The 16,630-nt window shown below is 40.9% G+C and overlaps 1 protein-coding gene across 2 annotated transcripts in view; it reads right to left on the reverse strand.

The window, feature by feature from the left end:
- Nucleotides 1-9,376, reverse strand: part of LOC130929714 (TSC22 domain family protein 2-like) — a 61,013-nt gene extending 51,637 nt beyond the window's left edge. For both annotated transcript variants that reach the window (XM_057857126.1, XM_057857125.1), the window contains exons 1-2: nucleotides 9,009-9,376; nucleotides 3,023-4,646 (exon numbers count right to left, since the gene is read on the reverse strand). In XM_057857126.1, coding sequence (XP_057713109.1) covers nucleotides 3,023-4,536 — 1,514 coding nt within the window. In that variant the 5' untranslated portion in view covers nucleotides 4,537-4,646; nucleotides 9,009-9,376. The remainder of the gene's footprint in view (nucleotides 1-3,022; nucleotides 4,647-9,008) is intronic.
- Nucleotides 9,377-16,630: the final 7,254 nt, after the last annotated feature.

Raw genomic sequence — 16,630 nt, forward strand, 5'->3', positions numbered from 1 at the left:
AATTTAAGCAATCTGGTGCGCACGAGATTGTTTCTCGTGCGCACCAAAAACTATCTGGTAAACATTAGCGTTATATAGCATTTAAGCTAGCGGATTTTTGCGATGCAAGGTAGCTAATTGTTGCACTCTATCTGGTGCGCACCAGAAACTATCTGGCAAAAAGTAGCATTATATAGCATTTAAGCTAGCGGAATTTTACTATTCAAGTTAGCCAATTGCAACAATTGGCTAACTTGGATAGCAAAGGTCCGCTAGGTTAATGCTATCAAATGCTGTTAACATTTACAAAAAATTGGCTAACTTGAATAGCAAAAGCCCACTAGCTTACTGTCCGTTAACTATCTGGTGCGCACCAGAAACTATCTGGTAAACATTAGCATTAAGCATTTAAGCTAGCGGACTTTTGCTATGCAAGTTTTGCTAGCTAACTTGCAGTGCAAAAGTCCGCTAGTTTAAATACTATTAAATGGTAATGTTTACTAGCTAATTTCTGGTGCACACCCAATAGTTAGTGGACAGTAAGCTAGCAGGCTTTAGGAATGCAATTTAGCCAATTGTTGCAATGATGCAATTGGCTTACTTGCATAGCAAAAGACAGCTAGCTTAAACGCTAATGTTGATAAAAATTTGCTAACTTGCGGAGCAAAAGTCCGCTAGCTTAAATGCTATTAAATGCTAATGTTTACAACAATTGGCTAACTTGCATTGCAAAAGTCCGCTAGCTTAAATGCTATATAATGCTAATGTTTACCAGATAATTTCTGGTGCGCACCAGATAGTTGGCGTACAGTAAGCTAGCAGGCTTTTGCCATGCAAGTTAGCCAATTGTTGCATTATATAGCATTTAAGCTAGCGGACTTTTGCTATGCAAGTTAGCCAATTGTAACAACTGGCTAACTTGCAGATCAAAAGCCCGCTAGCTTATTGTCCGCTAACTATCTGATGCGCACTAGAAACAATCAGGTGTGCACCAGATGGTTTCTGATGTGCACTAAAAACAATCTGTAAACATTAGCATTATATAGCAATTAAGCTAGTGGACTTTTGCTATGCAAGTTAGCCAATTGTTGCAATTGGCTAACTTGGATAGCAAAAGTCAACTAGCTTAAACAGCTATAGTCTATACTGCTACTGTTTTCAAAAATTGGCTAACTTACATAGCAAAAGCCCGCTAGTTATCTGGTGCACGCCAGAAACTATCTGGAAAAAAATAGCATTATATAGCATTTAAGCTAGTGGACTTTTGCTATGCAAGTTAGCCAATTGCAACAACTGGCTAACTTCTATTAAATGATTATGTTTACAACAATTGGCTACCTTGCATAGCAAAAGCCCGCTTGCTTAAATGCTATATAATGCTAATGTTTACCAGATAGTTTCTGGCGCACACCAGATAGTTAGCGGACAGTAAGCTAGCGGGCTTTTGCTATGTGAGTTAGCCAATTGTTGTAAACATTATCATTTAATAGCATTTAAGCTAGCAGACGTTAGCTATTCAAGTTAACCTATTGTTGCATTGTTGCAATTGGCCAACTTGCATAGCAAATGTCTGCTAGTTTAATTGCTTTATAATGCTAATGTTTACCTAGGGTGAGCATATTTGGATTTCTAAAAAAGAGGACACTCAGCCCAGCCTCAGCCCGGCCTCAAGATACTTGAATTTTACTCGAAGTTCACTCAAAGATGCCTATATCACTTTAATATATTTAAAGTGTGCCCCCTCACTCTGAATGGAAAAATGCAGTTTGAAAAAAAAACAATGACTTTAAAAAATATATATATATATTCATATACAATGCAGACCCATAGAAATGTAGTCCAGTCAATACACATACACACAGTAGGCTATATGCCAACTAAACATTTTTATAAATTACTATCACGACAATTGTCATTGGCAAATTGTTATTCCCATTCAATTGATATTCTCATTCAATGTTCTAGATTGCACACAAACAAAAACCGAAATAAACTGACAAACTATTCAACCAGCATGTTTCCAAACGTAGCAGTTCAAAACTACGTTTCCCATAATGCCTAGCGCGGTTTAGCTTACTGATAGCTAGCTGAGGCAAAAATCTAACTTTGCTATAAAAGTTTACAATCATCGGCAGCGCGCCGATGCGACACCAAACGGGATTTTACAGTCAAAGCTCCGACAGAAGTCAACAGTTGCCATTATATATGTATTTATCATAATTTTTTTTTTTTTTTTTAAACTTCAGGCATTGTGGCCAAATCCTCAACCCAGTAGATGGCGGTAATGTCTCATGATAGGGGTAAACTGCCAACAAAAACGAGAAGAACTACTACTTCCCTCCATTCTCGTAGGAGCCATGTCAACTGCTGCCACCCAGCGGTCGGAGGGATTCTCTTCAAATTGGTCCCGTGAATAAAACTAAAAAAATTCATAAAAACCGGACATTTTTATGAATTTATAAAACCCGCCCGGACCACGAGGACACTACGTGAAAGTAGGACTTGTCCGGGCAAAAGAGGACGTTTGGTCACCCTAGTTTACCAGATAGTTTCTGGTGCGCACTAGATTGTTTACATTTTTTTTTTTTCTGCCGATGTCCCTTCAGGGGCTCCATACAATTAAATATTAATGCAAATATGACCGGTCCCTTAAAGCAGGGGTCCCCAACCTATTCCACAAAGGCCCACTGTGGGTGCAGGATTTCATTCCTACCATACAAGGTGACAACACTTTTTCCCCAATCTGGTGTTTTACAAGTGCAATCAGTTGATTGCAGTCAGATGTGGCTTGTTTTAGCAGAAGCCTCATTGGTTCAACTGTCTCTGCTGGATCGGCTGGAACAAAAACTAGGACCCACAGTGGGCCTTGAGGACTGGGTTGGAGACCCCTGCCTTAAAGTCTTTTAACCTAGATAAAAGTGCCCATGTAAAAGGGACTTACAATCATTGTGAAAACAATTTCAATGTGAGCTCTTAGTCTAACGACCGACAATTTGCAGGTTGAAAAGAAAAAAAAGCAGAGGGTAAGAAACAAGAACGTTACCTGTCCTCGTCTCCGTCGACAGGTATGTGGATCCCGAACAGGCTGTTGACGGTCGGCGCGGCGAGCTGCAGGCTTTCGGGCATGAAGGGCTTCCCCAGGTCCCTCCCGAGCAACGGCGCGTTCGCGACCCCGTCGGATTTCCTACCGCCGCCTCCCTCCGTCTGTCCAAATCCAGCGGCGAGTAGGCCGTGAGCCGCCGACGCCCCTGCCGTTTGGCCCTGGGTCGCCTGACCGCCAGACGTCCCCTTTGGCGTGGCTACGCCGGAACCGCCGAGGGCAGCGGGAGGGGTGCCGGCGCTCGCTGCGGTAACAGGCACATTTTGTACAGCCGGTGGCCCCGGGTGAAGGCCTTGGGGTTGGAACTGGACGGCGCCGGCGTACTGACCGGGAGTAAATCCGCTCGCCGGTACAGAGGCGGCGACGTTTCCCGTTCCGACTGTTTGAGGAGGCGCCGATTTTCCGGCGCCGCCATCCCCAAAATGAGCGGGCGCGGGGGAGGTCACCTGTCCAGTTGGGGGCCCCGCGGACGAACCCGACCCCGACAGCGACTGACCGAGCTGCTGTTGATAATGCTCGGGCTGGTTCTGGCCGGTTAGGTGGTGTCCCACGGAAAGTTGGTAAGCTTGCGCCGACGGAGGCAAGATAGGGGACTTCTGCACATGAGGTAATCCGTTACCAACGCTCTGTGGCGCGACTGGCTGGACGTGGACGCCCGTTGCCGCGGGCTGAACCGCGGTGGTCGCGGGCTTGCCTGACCGACCGCCGTCTTGTTGCCGGGCAATCGAGTTCTGCTGCGCCGACGTATCCGCCGGATTCAGCCGGGCGAGATCCGGCGACGCTCCAGAGGCTTGAGTCGAATGAATTTCCGGAGCGACCGCGGAGCCGCCCGTTTGCGCCGCGCCGCCGTCTCTGTCCGCGGCGGGCTCCGGCACCGCACCGACAGCGGCACGATTGGCGACGGAACCCTCGGATTCTTTCTCGTAATACTCGGTGCACATCCACCGGCCTCTTCGGAAGGGTTCTCCGGTACCGTGGTCGAGTTTGATGACCCGGAAACGTGACGTGCAAGCGGCCGCGGAGGCGGCGGGAGGGGGAGGACCCGGACCGGGCGCGGGTTGGGAGGTGTTGACTGAGACAGCGAGCGGCCCGGAAGATGAAGTCGGCGCGGCCTGCTGCGATGCGGCCGAAGCGCCGATCCCGGACGCCGGCGCTTTCTGAAAGTCCCCCAGAGAATTGACGGACAGCACGGAGAAGTGAGGTAAGTGAGCCGGCGCTACCGTCGGCTCCGGCTCTCCCGCGTTGTCGGCGACCTCTTCGAGCATACCCCTGTCGGCCGTCGGCTCGAACTCGGTACGCGACGCGTCGTACATTTCCGAAGACGCGTCCTCGGCGCGGGACTCGTCCGGGTCCTCCAGGCTCTCTGTGTCATCCGCCGCCCCGATCGCGGCCACCTGGGCCTGAGTCACGCTGGTGATCTGGAAACAGCTCTTCTTCTTGGCCGGCATTTTGGACATGGTGGCGGGCGGGCCGAGCTGTCGATATCCTCCTCGCCCGAGCAACGGGCAGGCCGACGATGTCTCAGCAGGCTAATTTACGTCCTATCCATGAGGCAGTGTTGTCGTTCCTGTGGGTCAAAATTGATCAGCATTACTAAACGATAAGACTTTTAGGACATCACTCACTGAGCCTGAGGTCAATCTGCGCCGAGTCTTTCGCGTCTCCAGATAAATAACCGATTAGGGCTGCAGCTATCGAATATTTGAGTAATCGAGTAATCGACTGAAAATTCTATCGATTAATCGGATAAAACAAATATATTTTTAGGTGAAGAGCAATTATAAATATACATGAGAAAACAAGACATTTCAATGTACAGTGGTACCTCTACATACGAATTTAATTCGTTCCAGGACCTTGTTTGTAAGTCGAAATGGTCGTATGTCGAGCAGGATTTTCCCATAGGAATACATTATAATTCCATTAATTCGTTCCAAAGCCTAAAAACATACACTAAATTCTTAATAAATACTGCTGGCACTGTTACAAATGGCAATTAAACATAGAAAAACAAATAAGTTATAAATAAATAATTCAGAATAATATAAGAAGAAGAAGAAGAATTAATAATTATTCCTGAAAATAATGTAACGAATCGGATTCTAATATGGCGGACACTTTTTACTGTCCCTGAACGCACCGCGAAGGTGACGTCTCCAGTGAGATAGGTCGGTGCGGTAGAGATAATACTTTCGTTTTCCTGAGAGCAGTCAACTGCTTAAGACAATGAGCGTGTTGTGTTGGATAAGTTCTTAAATAAATGATAAAAACGTGACAAAGCTGGCGATTTCCTTGGCAATGTTACCACAATAATAATTGTCACCTTAACTTATAAACAGTGGCGAACGGTGGTCATAAGAGGATCATGGAGCTGTATTGTTGAGCCAGTTCAGGGACGCGCACCCCAAGCTCATATTTTTCGATAACTTGCATCTTCATTTCAAAGGTAAGCATCACTTTTTTCCTTGTTTCTCCAACTGTATCAACTTTTTTTGAAAACTGTGTTGATTTCTCACATAAGAAAATCCACCGTGGGTTCGTTTGCAGTGCTGTCATGTCGTCGTATTTCGAGCAACTCGTTGGATGTAGAAACAAATGGCGGCTCAAATTTTACGTCGGATGTCGAAAAGATCGTGTGTCGAAGTGATCGTATGTAGAGGTACCACTGTATATTGTTGAAAACAGCCAACAATTGCATCTCAGATGTAACTAGAATAATTCACTGCTTTCACTCAAAAAACCTTTAGATCTTATCCAAAATATATATATATATATTTATACCCAAAAATGCCGTTACGCTTGATAACACACATCACTTAAAAGTTAGGATTTTTTCCCACGCGTTTCAATTGAATTTCTCTTTGTGTCAAGCCATTTTAAAGTTCTAGTTAAGTTTTAAGTTAGTCTAAACTGTAAGTCCTGATAGGATTTTGAGTTTTTGCAGTGTTCAAAATAAATGTATGATACAGGCTTGTATTGGAGCACATTAGGGACCAGTGCTACTTAGTGTTTTATCCAGCAATGACTACTGAGCTAAAATTGATAGTTAGCATTATTGAGTTTTTATTTTACACCCTCATCACTCCACAACGCTATGTTATGTTAAAGCCTGTATGTAAGACACGTTAGCCACGCATCGACAGTGGTCATATTTAATAGAAACCTAGTCCTCCGCAGGGCTAACGTTACTTGAGTTAGTGACAGTAATGTTAAATCTTTATTTATTAGCGCTTAGCGCTCCACAGTTTTAAGATGGCGGCTGTTTACTAACGCTGCCCAGACGCAGCCAAGTCTGTCATTTCACATCTAGTTCAACATACATGTGATCTCTATGAGACTCATCAGACGCTACCTACCAACGTAGCATGGTGCGGGCTAGTATTTAGCAACGTCGGCGTCGTTTGTAGCGGCTGTCGGTTGCAGTAAGTTTTTTCTCTTTTTCTTTTCCCTCTTCGCACGTGACATCAGCGCGTTGTCCCGCATTAAAAGTAGTCCAAGCAAAACGTGATTCTTAGAGCTGTCAAAATAAACAATTTATCGAGGTGAATAAAATTACTCGGATCAGTTTTTAAACTCGAGTTACTCGAGTTGCTCGAGTATTCGTTTCAGCTCTATAACCGATACAAGAGGATAATATGTTCATTGTTTGTGACGGTGATGATCTTCCTTATCTAGGTCAACCAAGATATCGGCCTGGCAAAAAATTGTCATTTTTTTAAAGATCTGGCCAAAATATAGCGGATACGATAGGAATACTATTATGAGAAGGTGTTTGGATGTTTGGGTCAAGGGTGTAGGTTTGCATAGGGACGTACACTGCTGGCCAAAAAAGTATTAGCACCCCAGCAATTCTGTCAGATAATACTCAATTTCTCCCAGAAAATGATTGCAATTACAAATGCCATGGTAGTAATATCTTCATTTATTTTGCTTGCAATGAAAAAACACAAAAGATAATGGAAAAAAAGATTAAATCATGATCATTTTATACAAAACTCCAAAAATGGGCCAGACAAAAGTATTGGCACCCTTTGAAAAATCATGTTATGCTTCTCTAGTTTGAGTAATTAACAGTACCTGTTACTTACCTGTGGCGCATAACAGGTGGTGGCGATAACTAAATCACGCTTGCTTCCAGTTAAAATGGATTAAAGTTGACTCAATGTCTGTCTTGTGTCCTTGTCTGTACCACATTGAGCATGGAGAAAAGAAAGAAGACCAAAGAATTGTCTGAGGACTTGAGAAGTAAAACTGAGGAAGCATGGGCAATCTCAAGGCTACAAGTCCATCTCCAAAGACCTGAATGTTCCTGTGTCTACCGTGCGCAGTGTCATCAATAAATGTCAAGCCCACGGCACTGTGGCTAAACTCCCTTGATTTGGACGGAAAAGAAAAATTGATGAGAGATTTCAACGAAAGATTGTGCGGATGGTTGGTAAAGAATCTCGACTAATATTCAAACAAGTTCAAGCTGTCCCGCAGTCCGAGGGTACAACAGTGTCAACCCGTACTATCCGTTGGCGTATGAAGGAAAAGGGACTCTACCCAGGAAGACCCCACTTCTGACCCAGAGACATAAAAAAAAGCAAGGCTGGAGTTTGCCAAAACTTACCTGAGAAAGGCAAAAAAGTTTTGGAAGAATGTTCTCTGGTCAGATGAGACCAAAGTAGAGCTTTTTGGGAAAAGACATCAACTGAGTTTACAGGAAAAAAAAAAACGAGGCCTTCAAAGAAAAGAACACAGACCCAACAGTCAAACATGACGGAGGTTCCCTGATGTTTTGGGGTTGCTTTGCTTCCTCTGGCACTGGACTGGTCATTCAACTAGTTGTCAGTCGACATATCACAAATGTTATGAAAACATTTTATTAAGGTTGAAAAGTTACCTAGTGTTGCTTTAATTTAAAAGAAAAAAAAAATCCAATTAGTGCTGCAACGATTAATCGATTAACTCGAGTATTCGATTAGAAAAAAAGATTCAAATTTTGCTGCTTGGATTATTTGTTTAATTAAAGTGGTGTTGAAATGGTTTGTTTTGAAAGTGTTTTCATTTAGTTTTATTGATTTGGGTTAATACACTGCCCTGTAGTCTGCCTCATTTCACATGACTCAATCCAGCTGTTCCCTGTTAAGACCGACATAAGCTAAGTTTTTGTTTGAGCTATTTTTTTTTTAATGCATTCGTAGTTTAAAGATATACTGTATTTGACCATTTTTATGAGAATATGTGTCTGAATCATTTGTTAAGAGCATTGTTAAAGAAAACAACAACAAAAACATTGGCATTTAATAGCATTTAAGCTAGTTGACTTTTGCTATGTAAGTTAGTCAGTTGTTCTTTTGTTGTACATAGATCCTCATTTCTTTATTTTTTTTTATACTGTTTGAGGCTCAGCTCTGGTATTTAATATTTTTTTATGTTCCTTAATCGATTACTAGATTATTCAGACTAATTCATCGATTAATCGACTACTAATATAATCGATAGCTGCAGCCCTAAATTCAATTTTGTCCCAAGTGTTTTGAGTGGACGTCTAGCAACGTCAATGGCAGCCAATGAGTTAGACACTATTATAGTGGAAAACTTTAAGAGCAACCCGTTGGTCCTTTTATTTAAAAAACTTTTTTTTTTTTTTTTTAACACTCGATATCGATCCTTTGCGGTCAGCATATCGATAACCTAGTATCACGATCTATCACCATACTGATATATTTTCTCACCCCTAAGTGTCCAAAAAAATCAATTAAAAATATTTAATTTAGTTTATCACTAGTAGACTTAAATCCATGTGAACCTGGGGGTGATCGTCCCTCCAATTTTTAAATGGTTTGGACGCCTAGTGCCGTCAATACAATACTAAGTATCGCGATATATCACCCTATCAATATATTGTCATAGCCCGAAGTGTCAAAATCTGAGGGCGGCTTACCTGCTGCTTGTAACCCGGCGAGAGCCTTCCAGCGCTCCGGTGGGGAGCTACTCGAGGGCCGAGGAGGGCCCCGCAGCCCTCGCAAAAAAAGCCAACTGTCTGCCGCACACTCCCCCCTACGTCGGAACAAGTAAGCGAGACATCTTCTCCAAAAGGACTCCCTCCCACGCAGCGTCCGCTGGCTTCACTGCTAGCTAAGCATAAAACTAGCTAACGTCGAGCGAACAGGAGGGAAAAAACGTCTGACAATGTCCCAGTTTTACAATAAGGAGAATTTCACGACGAGAACCCCGCTGTTACCACCCCGACTCGTTGACAAGATGGCTATGTTCATATGTTGTATGCTGCCGCGGAGTATGCTGGGTAGACTAGAGCGCTCATTGCCGTAGATATGGCGTATATGTAGCGCTAGATGCATATTGAGCGCTGTGAACCAAACGGAATGGCCGTTTTCACTTGTCGGCCATGATGTGTCAGTGCCATTCCGTAAACATAACGATATAGTCAATGGAGAATGTACGTGGAATTAACTATAAATTGCTCAGTTGTTAACCGATTTTCAAATGAATTGAGTTTTCATAAATGTCAGAGACTCACTTTTTCTCCTGACTGGGGTAGCCTGGTTTTTAATGTTTTCAGAATTTATCTGTTTATATTTACTGTTTTGACTTTTATTGCAATGCATTGTATCATACTTTCTTGCCTTTGATTAATCATGAACTGTATTTATCATTGTTGTAAAGCGCTTTGAGGACCTTTAGGGTTTTTGTAAAGGGCTATAGAAATAAATTTGATTTTGAATTAAAATGTAGATTTTACAATAATGACATAACTTTGAACTTAGATTTAGCACTTCTCTAGTTGGACATGCTAATGGGGGGCTATTTTTGGCATTTTCCGTTCCTGTTAATGAAAATTAATAACATTTTTAGTTTGTTATTAATATTTATGTAGTATCAAAATTGTATCTAGTATTTTTGGAGAGTAGTGTGACGATTTTACATGAGAGTTGTCAACTGCTTTGACATGGCCGTCGGTTGCTAAAGCCGCGGACTCCCGACTTCTCTCTATAAATATGAGATTTGTGGCTGGTGCTGCCTTCAAGTACCGAACGGAAAAGTCGGAGACCGTAAGCGTAGTTATGAGAACGGATGATGACATATAGAGCCTTTATTTGAGAGCAGCTGAGTCGTGAAAAGTGGGCTTGAATATTCATGTTTTAATCGTGCAGGTTATTTTAGATTTTGTGTCGCAGTGGACGAGGAGTTTAGACTCAAACATAACTAATGTAACACTGCCCCTAGTGGCTAAATAAAGGTTTGACTTGGCAGCAAAGATCAACAGTTTCATATGTACAATGTTTTATTTGAATTCGTTGACAACGATGGACGTCTAATTGATTTAAACTGGGATAACTGAAGGTGAATCCTCATATTTCAGTGCCATTGACGGCGCTAGACGTCCAGATGGACTGGGAGGAGCGGATAAACATCGGAGAATTAAGCGACTGGGATGAATGATTATAGTCTCAGAGCTAACTTTCGTCGTATGATTTAATCCTTAAAATGAACTATTACAATGTAACTGTACATTTTTAATATTTTTTTCCACATTTATTCATACAAATTGGAGTTTTATTTTTGTTCATTTTTCAGTCATTTATCAAATTGAAACACTGCTTAATTGACTCATCAAGAAAAATACTAAATCCTAAAATAAGTTCATTAAATTGTTTTGCAGTTGAATAACCTTTTATCGGGACCAGTGTTGTTTTTGGCAGCCCTTTTGATTTTCGTCTTAGTGTTTTGGACGATGATACTTAAAAGGGTATGAAAAAGTATCTGAACCTTTTGGAATTTCTCACATTTATGCATAAAATCACAATAATATGTGATCTGATCTTGGTCAAAATCACACAGATGAAGATACAGTGTCTGCTTTAACTAAAACCACCCAAACATTCATAGGTTTTCATATTTTAATGAGGATAGCATGCAAACAATGACAGAAGGGGGGGGGAAATAAGTAAGTGAACCCTGTGCTAAAGGAGATTTAAAGAGTAATTGAAACCATTTTTTACCAAACATTTTGAGTCAGGTGTGTGCCCAATAACTGATGAGTGGTTTAAAGCTGCCCTGCTCACTATAAAACACTCATCTGTGGTAAGAATTATCTTAATTGTCTGATGTGCATCATGGCTCGGTCAAAAGAGCGTTTGAAGACCTGCGATCAAGGATTGTTGTTTTGTGTAAAGCTGGGAAAGGATACAAAACCATCTCTAAAAGTCTGGATGTTTATCAATAGACACTCAGAGGAGCTGTCTACTAATGGTGAGAGTTTGGCACTGTTGCTTTTCTCCAAGGAGTGGCCGTCCACCAACGATGACGCCAAGAGTTCAGCGCAGAATACTCAGAGAGGTAAAAAAGAACCCTAGAGTGTCCGCTAAAGACTCACAGAAATCACTGGCACCGTCCAATATCTCTGTGCACACATAAACTAAATGTAAAACTATCGCCAAGAATAGTGTTCATGGGAGGACTCAGACACAGAGGAAGCCACTGCTGTCTAAAAAAAAAAAAAAAAACATTGTTGCTCCTTTAAAGTTCGCAAAAAAAGCACTTGGACACTCCACGGAAATTTTGGCAAAATATTTTGTGGATCGATGAAACCAAAGTTGAATTGTTGGGGAGTAACACACAAATTCATGTGTGGAGGAAAAATGGAACAGCTCACCAACATCAACACCTCATCCCCACCGTGAAGCAAAGTAGAGGGAGCATCCTGATTTGGGGCTGTTTTGCCACCTTAGGGCCTGGACAACTTGCACTCATTCATGGAAGAATGAATTCAAAGGTTTTGCAGGAAAACCTGAGGCCGTCTGTCTGACAGTTGAAGCTAAAAAGAGGATGGATTCTGCAACAAAACAATGATCAAAACACAGAAGTACATAAACTTCAGAATGGTTTCAGAAGACCAAAATGATGATCTATGATCTAAAGACAGCGATTCATGCCAGACATCCCAGGAATCTTACAGCAGTTTTGTAGAGAAGAATGGGCCAAGATCAGTCCTGATCGATGTGCCAGACTGATTAGCAGCTACAAGAAGCGTCTGGTTGAAGTTATTGCTGCCAAAGGGGGGCCCCGAAATATTAAATGTAATGGGTCACTTACTCATTTTTTCCCCCTTTGCCATTGCTTGCATACTATCCTCATTAAAGTATGAAAACCTATACATGTTTGGGTGGTTTTAGTTAAAGCAGACAGTTTTTTCATCTGTGTGATTTTGACAAAGATCAGATCACATCAGATGGTGATTTTATGCAGAAATGTGAGAAATTCCAAAAGGTTCAGATACTTTTTCATACCACTGTAAATTATGCATTTGGACTGCAGTTGTCATCATAAATGCAGTCAACACCAGCCATATTATACTACTTTAATAAATAACAAGCACTGATCTGAATGGGAATTATGGGATAGATGAATGATGCAATAAACATGTCTAATGTTCTGTGAAATGAGATGCTACCAGCCAGTTCATCTGGTGGCTCCTATAAAACCCTTTCAACAGCGCATGGAAGTGTATTAGGAGTCCTGAGCAGTGTTGTTTTGGTCGACGGTGACTATGACAAAAACATTTCGTCACCGAACAAGTTTTTCATGACGATGACAAGACGATAATGAGGTAAAAACATTCTTAGGGGGACTAAAAGATAACAAAATTAATGTTAGTTTTCATGTGACAAGACGAGAACGAGACGAAAATGGCCAGTTTCCGTCGCGTGTTTACAATGTGTGATATTTTATGTGTAGCTAGCCTGCATCGGAGCACTGTCCAGTTGTGTCACTCATGTGACGTACTACTGTCCTCTCCAGTCTCCCCAATGCGTATTTTGAGACACACACGGTTTGTTTTCTTATCTTGGCCGTAGAGAATATGTGATGGCGCTTGAGCCTTTTGTTAGGTCTAAACTTACTTACTATTGTACTAAGAAAATAATAAAAGACCTGAGGGAGGACGGAGAGAGAATCAGAATGGAGACAGAGATACGTTTTTACGCTGACGGCCGTCAGGAGGAAGGTTGATGCGGAGCGAGTCGCTCACAACAAGCTTCTCTAACTTCCCCCTGAGGAGCGCAGCCTTTTATTGACCAGTGGGAGAGCATTCATTGCACATGCGTAAGTTTTGTTTACCGAGAAATAGCTGTTATTGTATCATTTACTGAGAACAGAAACTAGAATGAAACATTATGGTGACGTTTACTGAAAACAGAAACTTTACTCTTTTCATTGTGTAAGCAACACCTAGTTTTAAACACACATAATTGGTTTAATTATTGTAAATACTGTTATTGTGCAAAAGCATTAAAGCACATCTTACACCTTAAAGGTCTGTGCTGAGTGATCATCACACACTAAATGTAACTTGTAGCGTTAGCATGGCATTTGCGTTCGCATTAGGCTAATAGTCCTCTTAATCTCTGGGAGAACTTTTATTTACGTACAGTTCGTGGCGTCCAGGTGGGTATAATTAATTGAAAATAATGTATTGTTTTCAAGGGCGTAGGTTTGGTCTGAACATTGGTAGGGACGATATAACAGTATAACCATAAGCGGACTTTAATGGAGGGACAGGCTCCCCTTGTTGGCCGTAAAGTGTCATTGCATGTAATTGACTTTCCTGTATATAAAAGTTGTACAGCAAGAAAACAAACAACAAAAATGAATGAAATGAACATAAAAAGACATTTTTATAGTTGGTCAAAATTATTTTTTGAACAGATCATGTGACTAGCTCCTTAGACGGTCATTTGCTTTGTACGTTATTTAAAAAATTTTAATTGGGGAGGGCAATTTTATTTTTCAAATGATTTTTTTCTTTGATTGAAAATATATATATTTTTTAAATTCAAGCAACTTTCTGAGGGATCGAATGATTTAGACACAAATGTCGTACCCATAATATGGCCCGAACACAAAAAGGATTGCTAAATTCAAAGAAAACTTTTTTAATGAAAAATGAAGTGTTCAAATGCAAATTTTTGAGTCTCAAATATTTTTTCGCATTCATAAACTTTTTTTTCTATGATTGAAATTTTTCTTTTTTGATTCATTTTTCTTTTGAAAATATATATTTTTTTTGTATGAAGCAACTTAATTTTTGATTGAATAATAAAGACCCAAATGTCCTAGCCAAAATGTGGCCCAAACACAAAAAAACATTACTTCAATCAAAAAAGTTGCTTCAATCAAAAAATATTTACTCCAATCAAAAATAAATAAATAAATCAAATAAAAATAGCTTTCAGATGCATTTTTTTCTTTCAAATTAATTTTTTCATTCACATTTTTTTTTTGGGATTGAAGCAACGTTTTTTTTTTTTTTGATCAAATAATGAAGACACAAATCTACCTCCATACGGCTCCGCCCAGGGGATACATTTTTTGACTGAGGTAACGACATTGGCACGACACCGGCGGGCGTACCATATTCAATAGATGATGATCTTGGCGAAAAGTATTGCCAAAGCAGCCTGGTTTAGAATTCCCCTCAAGAATGATGGGAAACAAAAAACACTCATTGTCAACTTATTATTATAAATATTCTTGTAAGTTAATTTTATTGCTGACACTGCGTTTCGGGGTCATCAACATGTTGTGCCCCCCCTGCCCCAAAAGTCAAACTCCGCCAATGAGCATCACCTACATGTACACTTTTTGCTGGGGATGGGACATTCATAATGATCAATGCAAAATAAATCTGCATTGATTTAAACTAACTTTTATGTGTATTGGTTCAGCATACACTGTTCAATTCAAGGCTTTGTTTTCAAAAACTACTAAAGAAAAAATTTGAAACTTCCAGAAAAAATGTCCGTATTTTAAGAGATATAAATTGCATTATTTGAACTTAAATTACATTAACATACAAAATAAATACAAGATTGTTAATCATCTCATAACGATCCAGGAATTTAAAGAATAAAAAAAATTGTGTTGCTTTGATTTTTGACTCTACACTTACCATTGCAGCCATTACCAGATGGCAAAAAATGCCACATGGCTAAATCCATTTTGCCACTTGGCAAATACCACTTTTGGTTCTTGCTGTCTCTCTTTAAACCACTAATCAGTGATTGGGCACACACCTGACATAAAATGTTTGGTAAAAATTGGTTTCAATTGCTGTTTAAGTCTTCATAGGCGGAGGTTTCACTTACTTATTTTCCCCCTTCTATCATTGTTTGCATGCTATCCTCATTACAATATGAAAACCTATAAATGTTTGGGTGGTTTTAGTTAAAGCAGACACTGTATTTTCATCTGTGGGATTTTGACAAACATCAGATCACGTGATTTTATGCAGAAATGTGAGAAATTCCAAAAGATTCAAATACTTATTCAGACCACTGTATAAGTATGTTACATTCAGTCAACTCTGGCAGCTGCGAGTACCAGCCATACTGTATTTTTGCCTTTCGTATCCTGAAATTTCTTTCTTAACGAGAGGCAATGTTTTCTCACCGAGGCGTGTCTTAACCTGAAAATTCTGTATGTAGACACGTTCTTATGTAGTGGTACCACTGTATTCAAGTACTCGTTGTTTAAGTGAATTGGACGTTTATCGTTTTCAATGGAAGCCAAAGCATTCATTTTGGGTCATTTTTTTGTAATTTTAGGGTACTTGCGGGCCACTTTCTGTACATTTTTTTTGCATTCCGTGGTAACTTCCTGTATATTTTGGATAATTTTCTGTTGATTTAAGGGCATTTCTTTATCTTTAAAAGTCTGGATGTTCATCAATTGACAGTTGGAGAAGTTGTCTAGAGTTTGGCACTGTTGCTTCCCTCCCAAGGAGTGGCCGTCAACCAACGATGACGCCAAGAGTTCAGCGCAGAAGACTCAGAGAGGTAAAAAGGAACCCTAGAGTTTCTGCTAAAGACCTACAGAAATCACTGGCATAGTCCAATATCTCAACTATATATAAAACCATGGCCAAGAATGGTGTTCATGGGCGGACTCCACGGAGGAAGCCACTGCTGTCTAAAAAAAACATTGTTGCTCGTTTAATGTTCGCAAAAAGGCACTTAGACACTCCGCAGAAGTTTTGGCAAAATATTTTGTGGAGTGATGAAACCAAAGTTGAATTGTTTGGGAGTAAGAGACATCCTCACGTGTGGAGGGAAAATGGAACAGCTCACCAACATCAATACCTCAATCCCACCGTGAAGCATGGTGGAGGGAGCATCCTGATTTGGGGCTGTTTTGCTACCTATGGGCCTGGACAACTTGCAATCATTAATGGAAAAATTAATTCCAAAGTTTTGCAGGAATACCTGAGGCTGTCTGTCAGACAGTTGAAGCTAAAAAGAGGATGGATGCTGCAACAAGACAATGATCCAAAACACAGAAGTAAATGAACTTCAGAATGGTTCCGAAAGAACAAAATACACGTTCTGGAGTGGCCAAGTCAAAGTCCAGATTTCAACCCCATTGAGATGCTGTGGCATGACCTAAAGACGGCGATTCATGCCAGACAGCCCAGGAATCTGACTGAACTACATACGTTTTGTAGAGAAGAATGGGCCAAGATTAGTCCTGATCGATGTGCCAGACTGA

The sequence above is a fragment of the Corythoichthys intestinalis genome, chromosome 14 (genome assembly GCF_030265065.1).
Source record: "Corythoichthys intestinalis isolate RoL2023-P3 chromosome 14, ASM3026506v1, whole genome shotgun sequence".
Lineage (NCBI taxonomy): Eukaryota > Metazoa > Chordata > Actinopteri > Syngnathiformes > Syngnathidae > Corythoichthys > Corythoichthys intestinalis.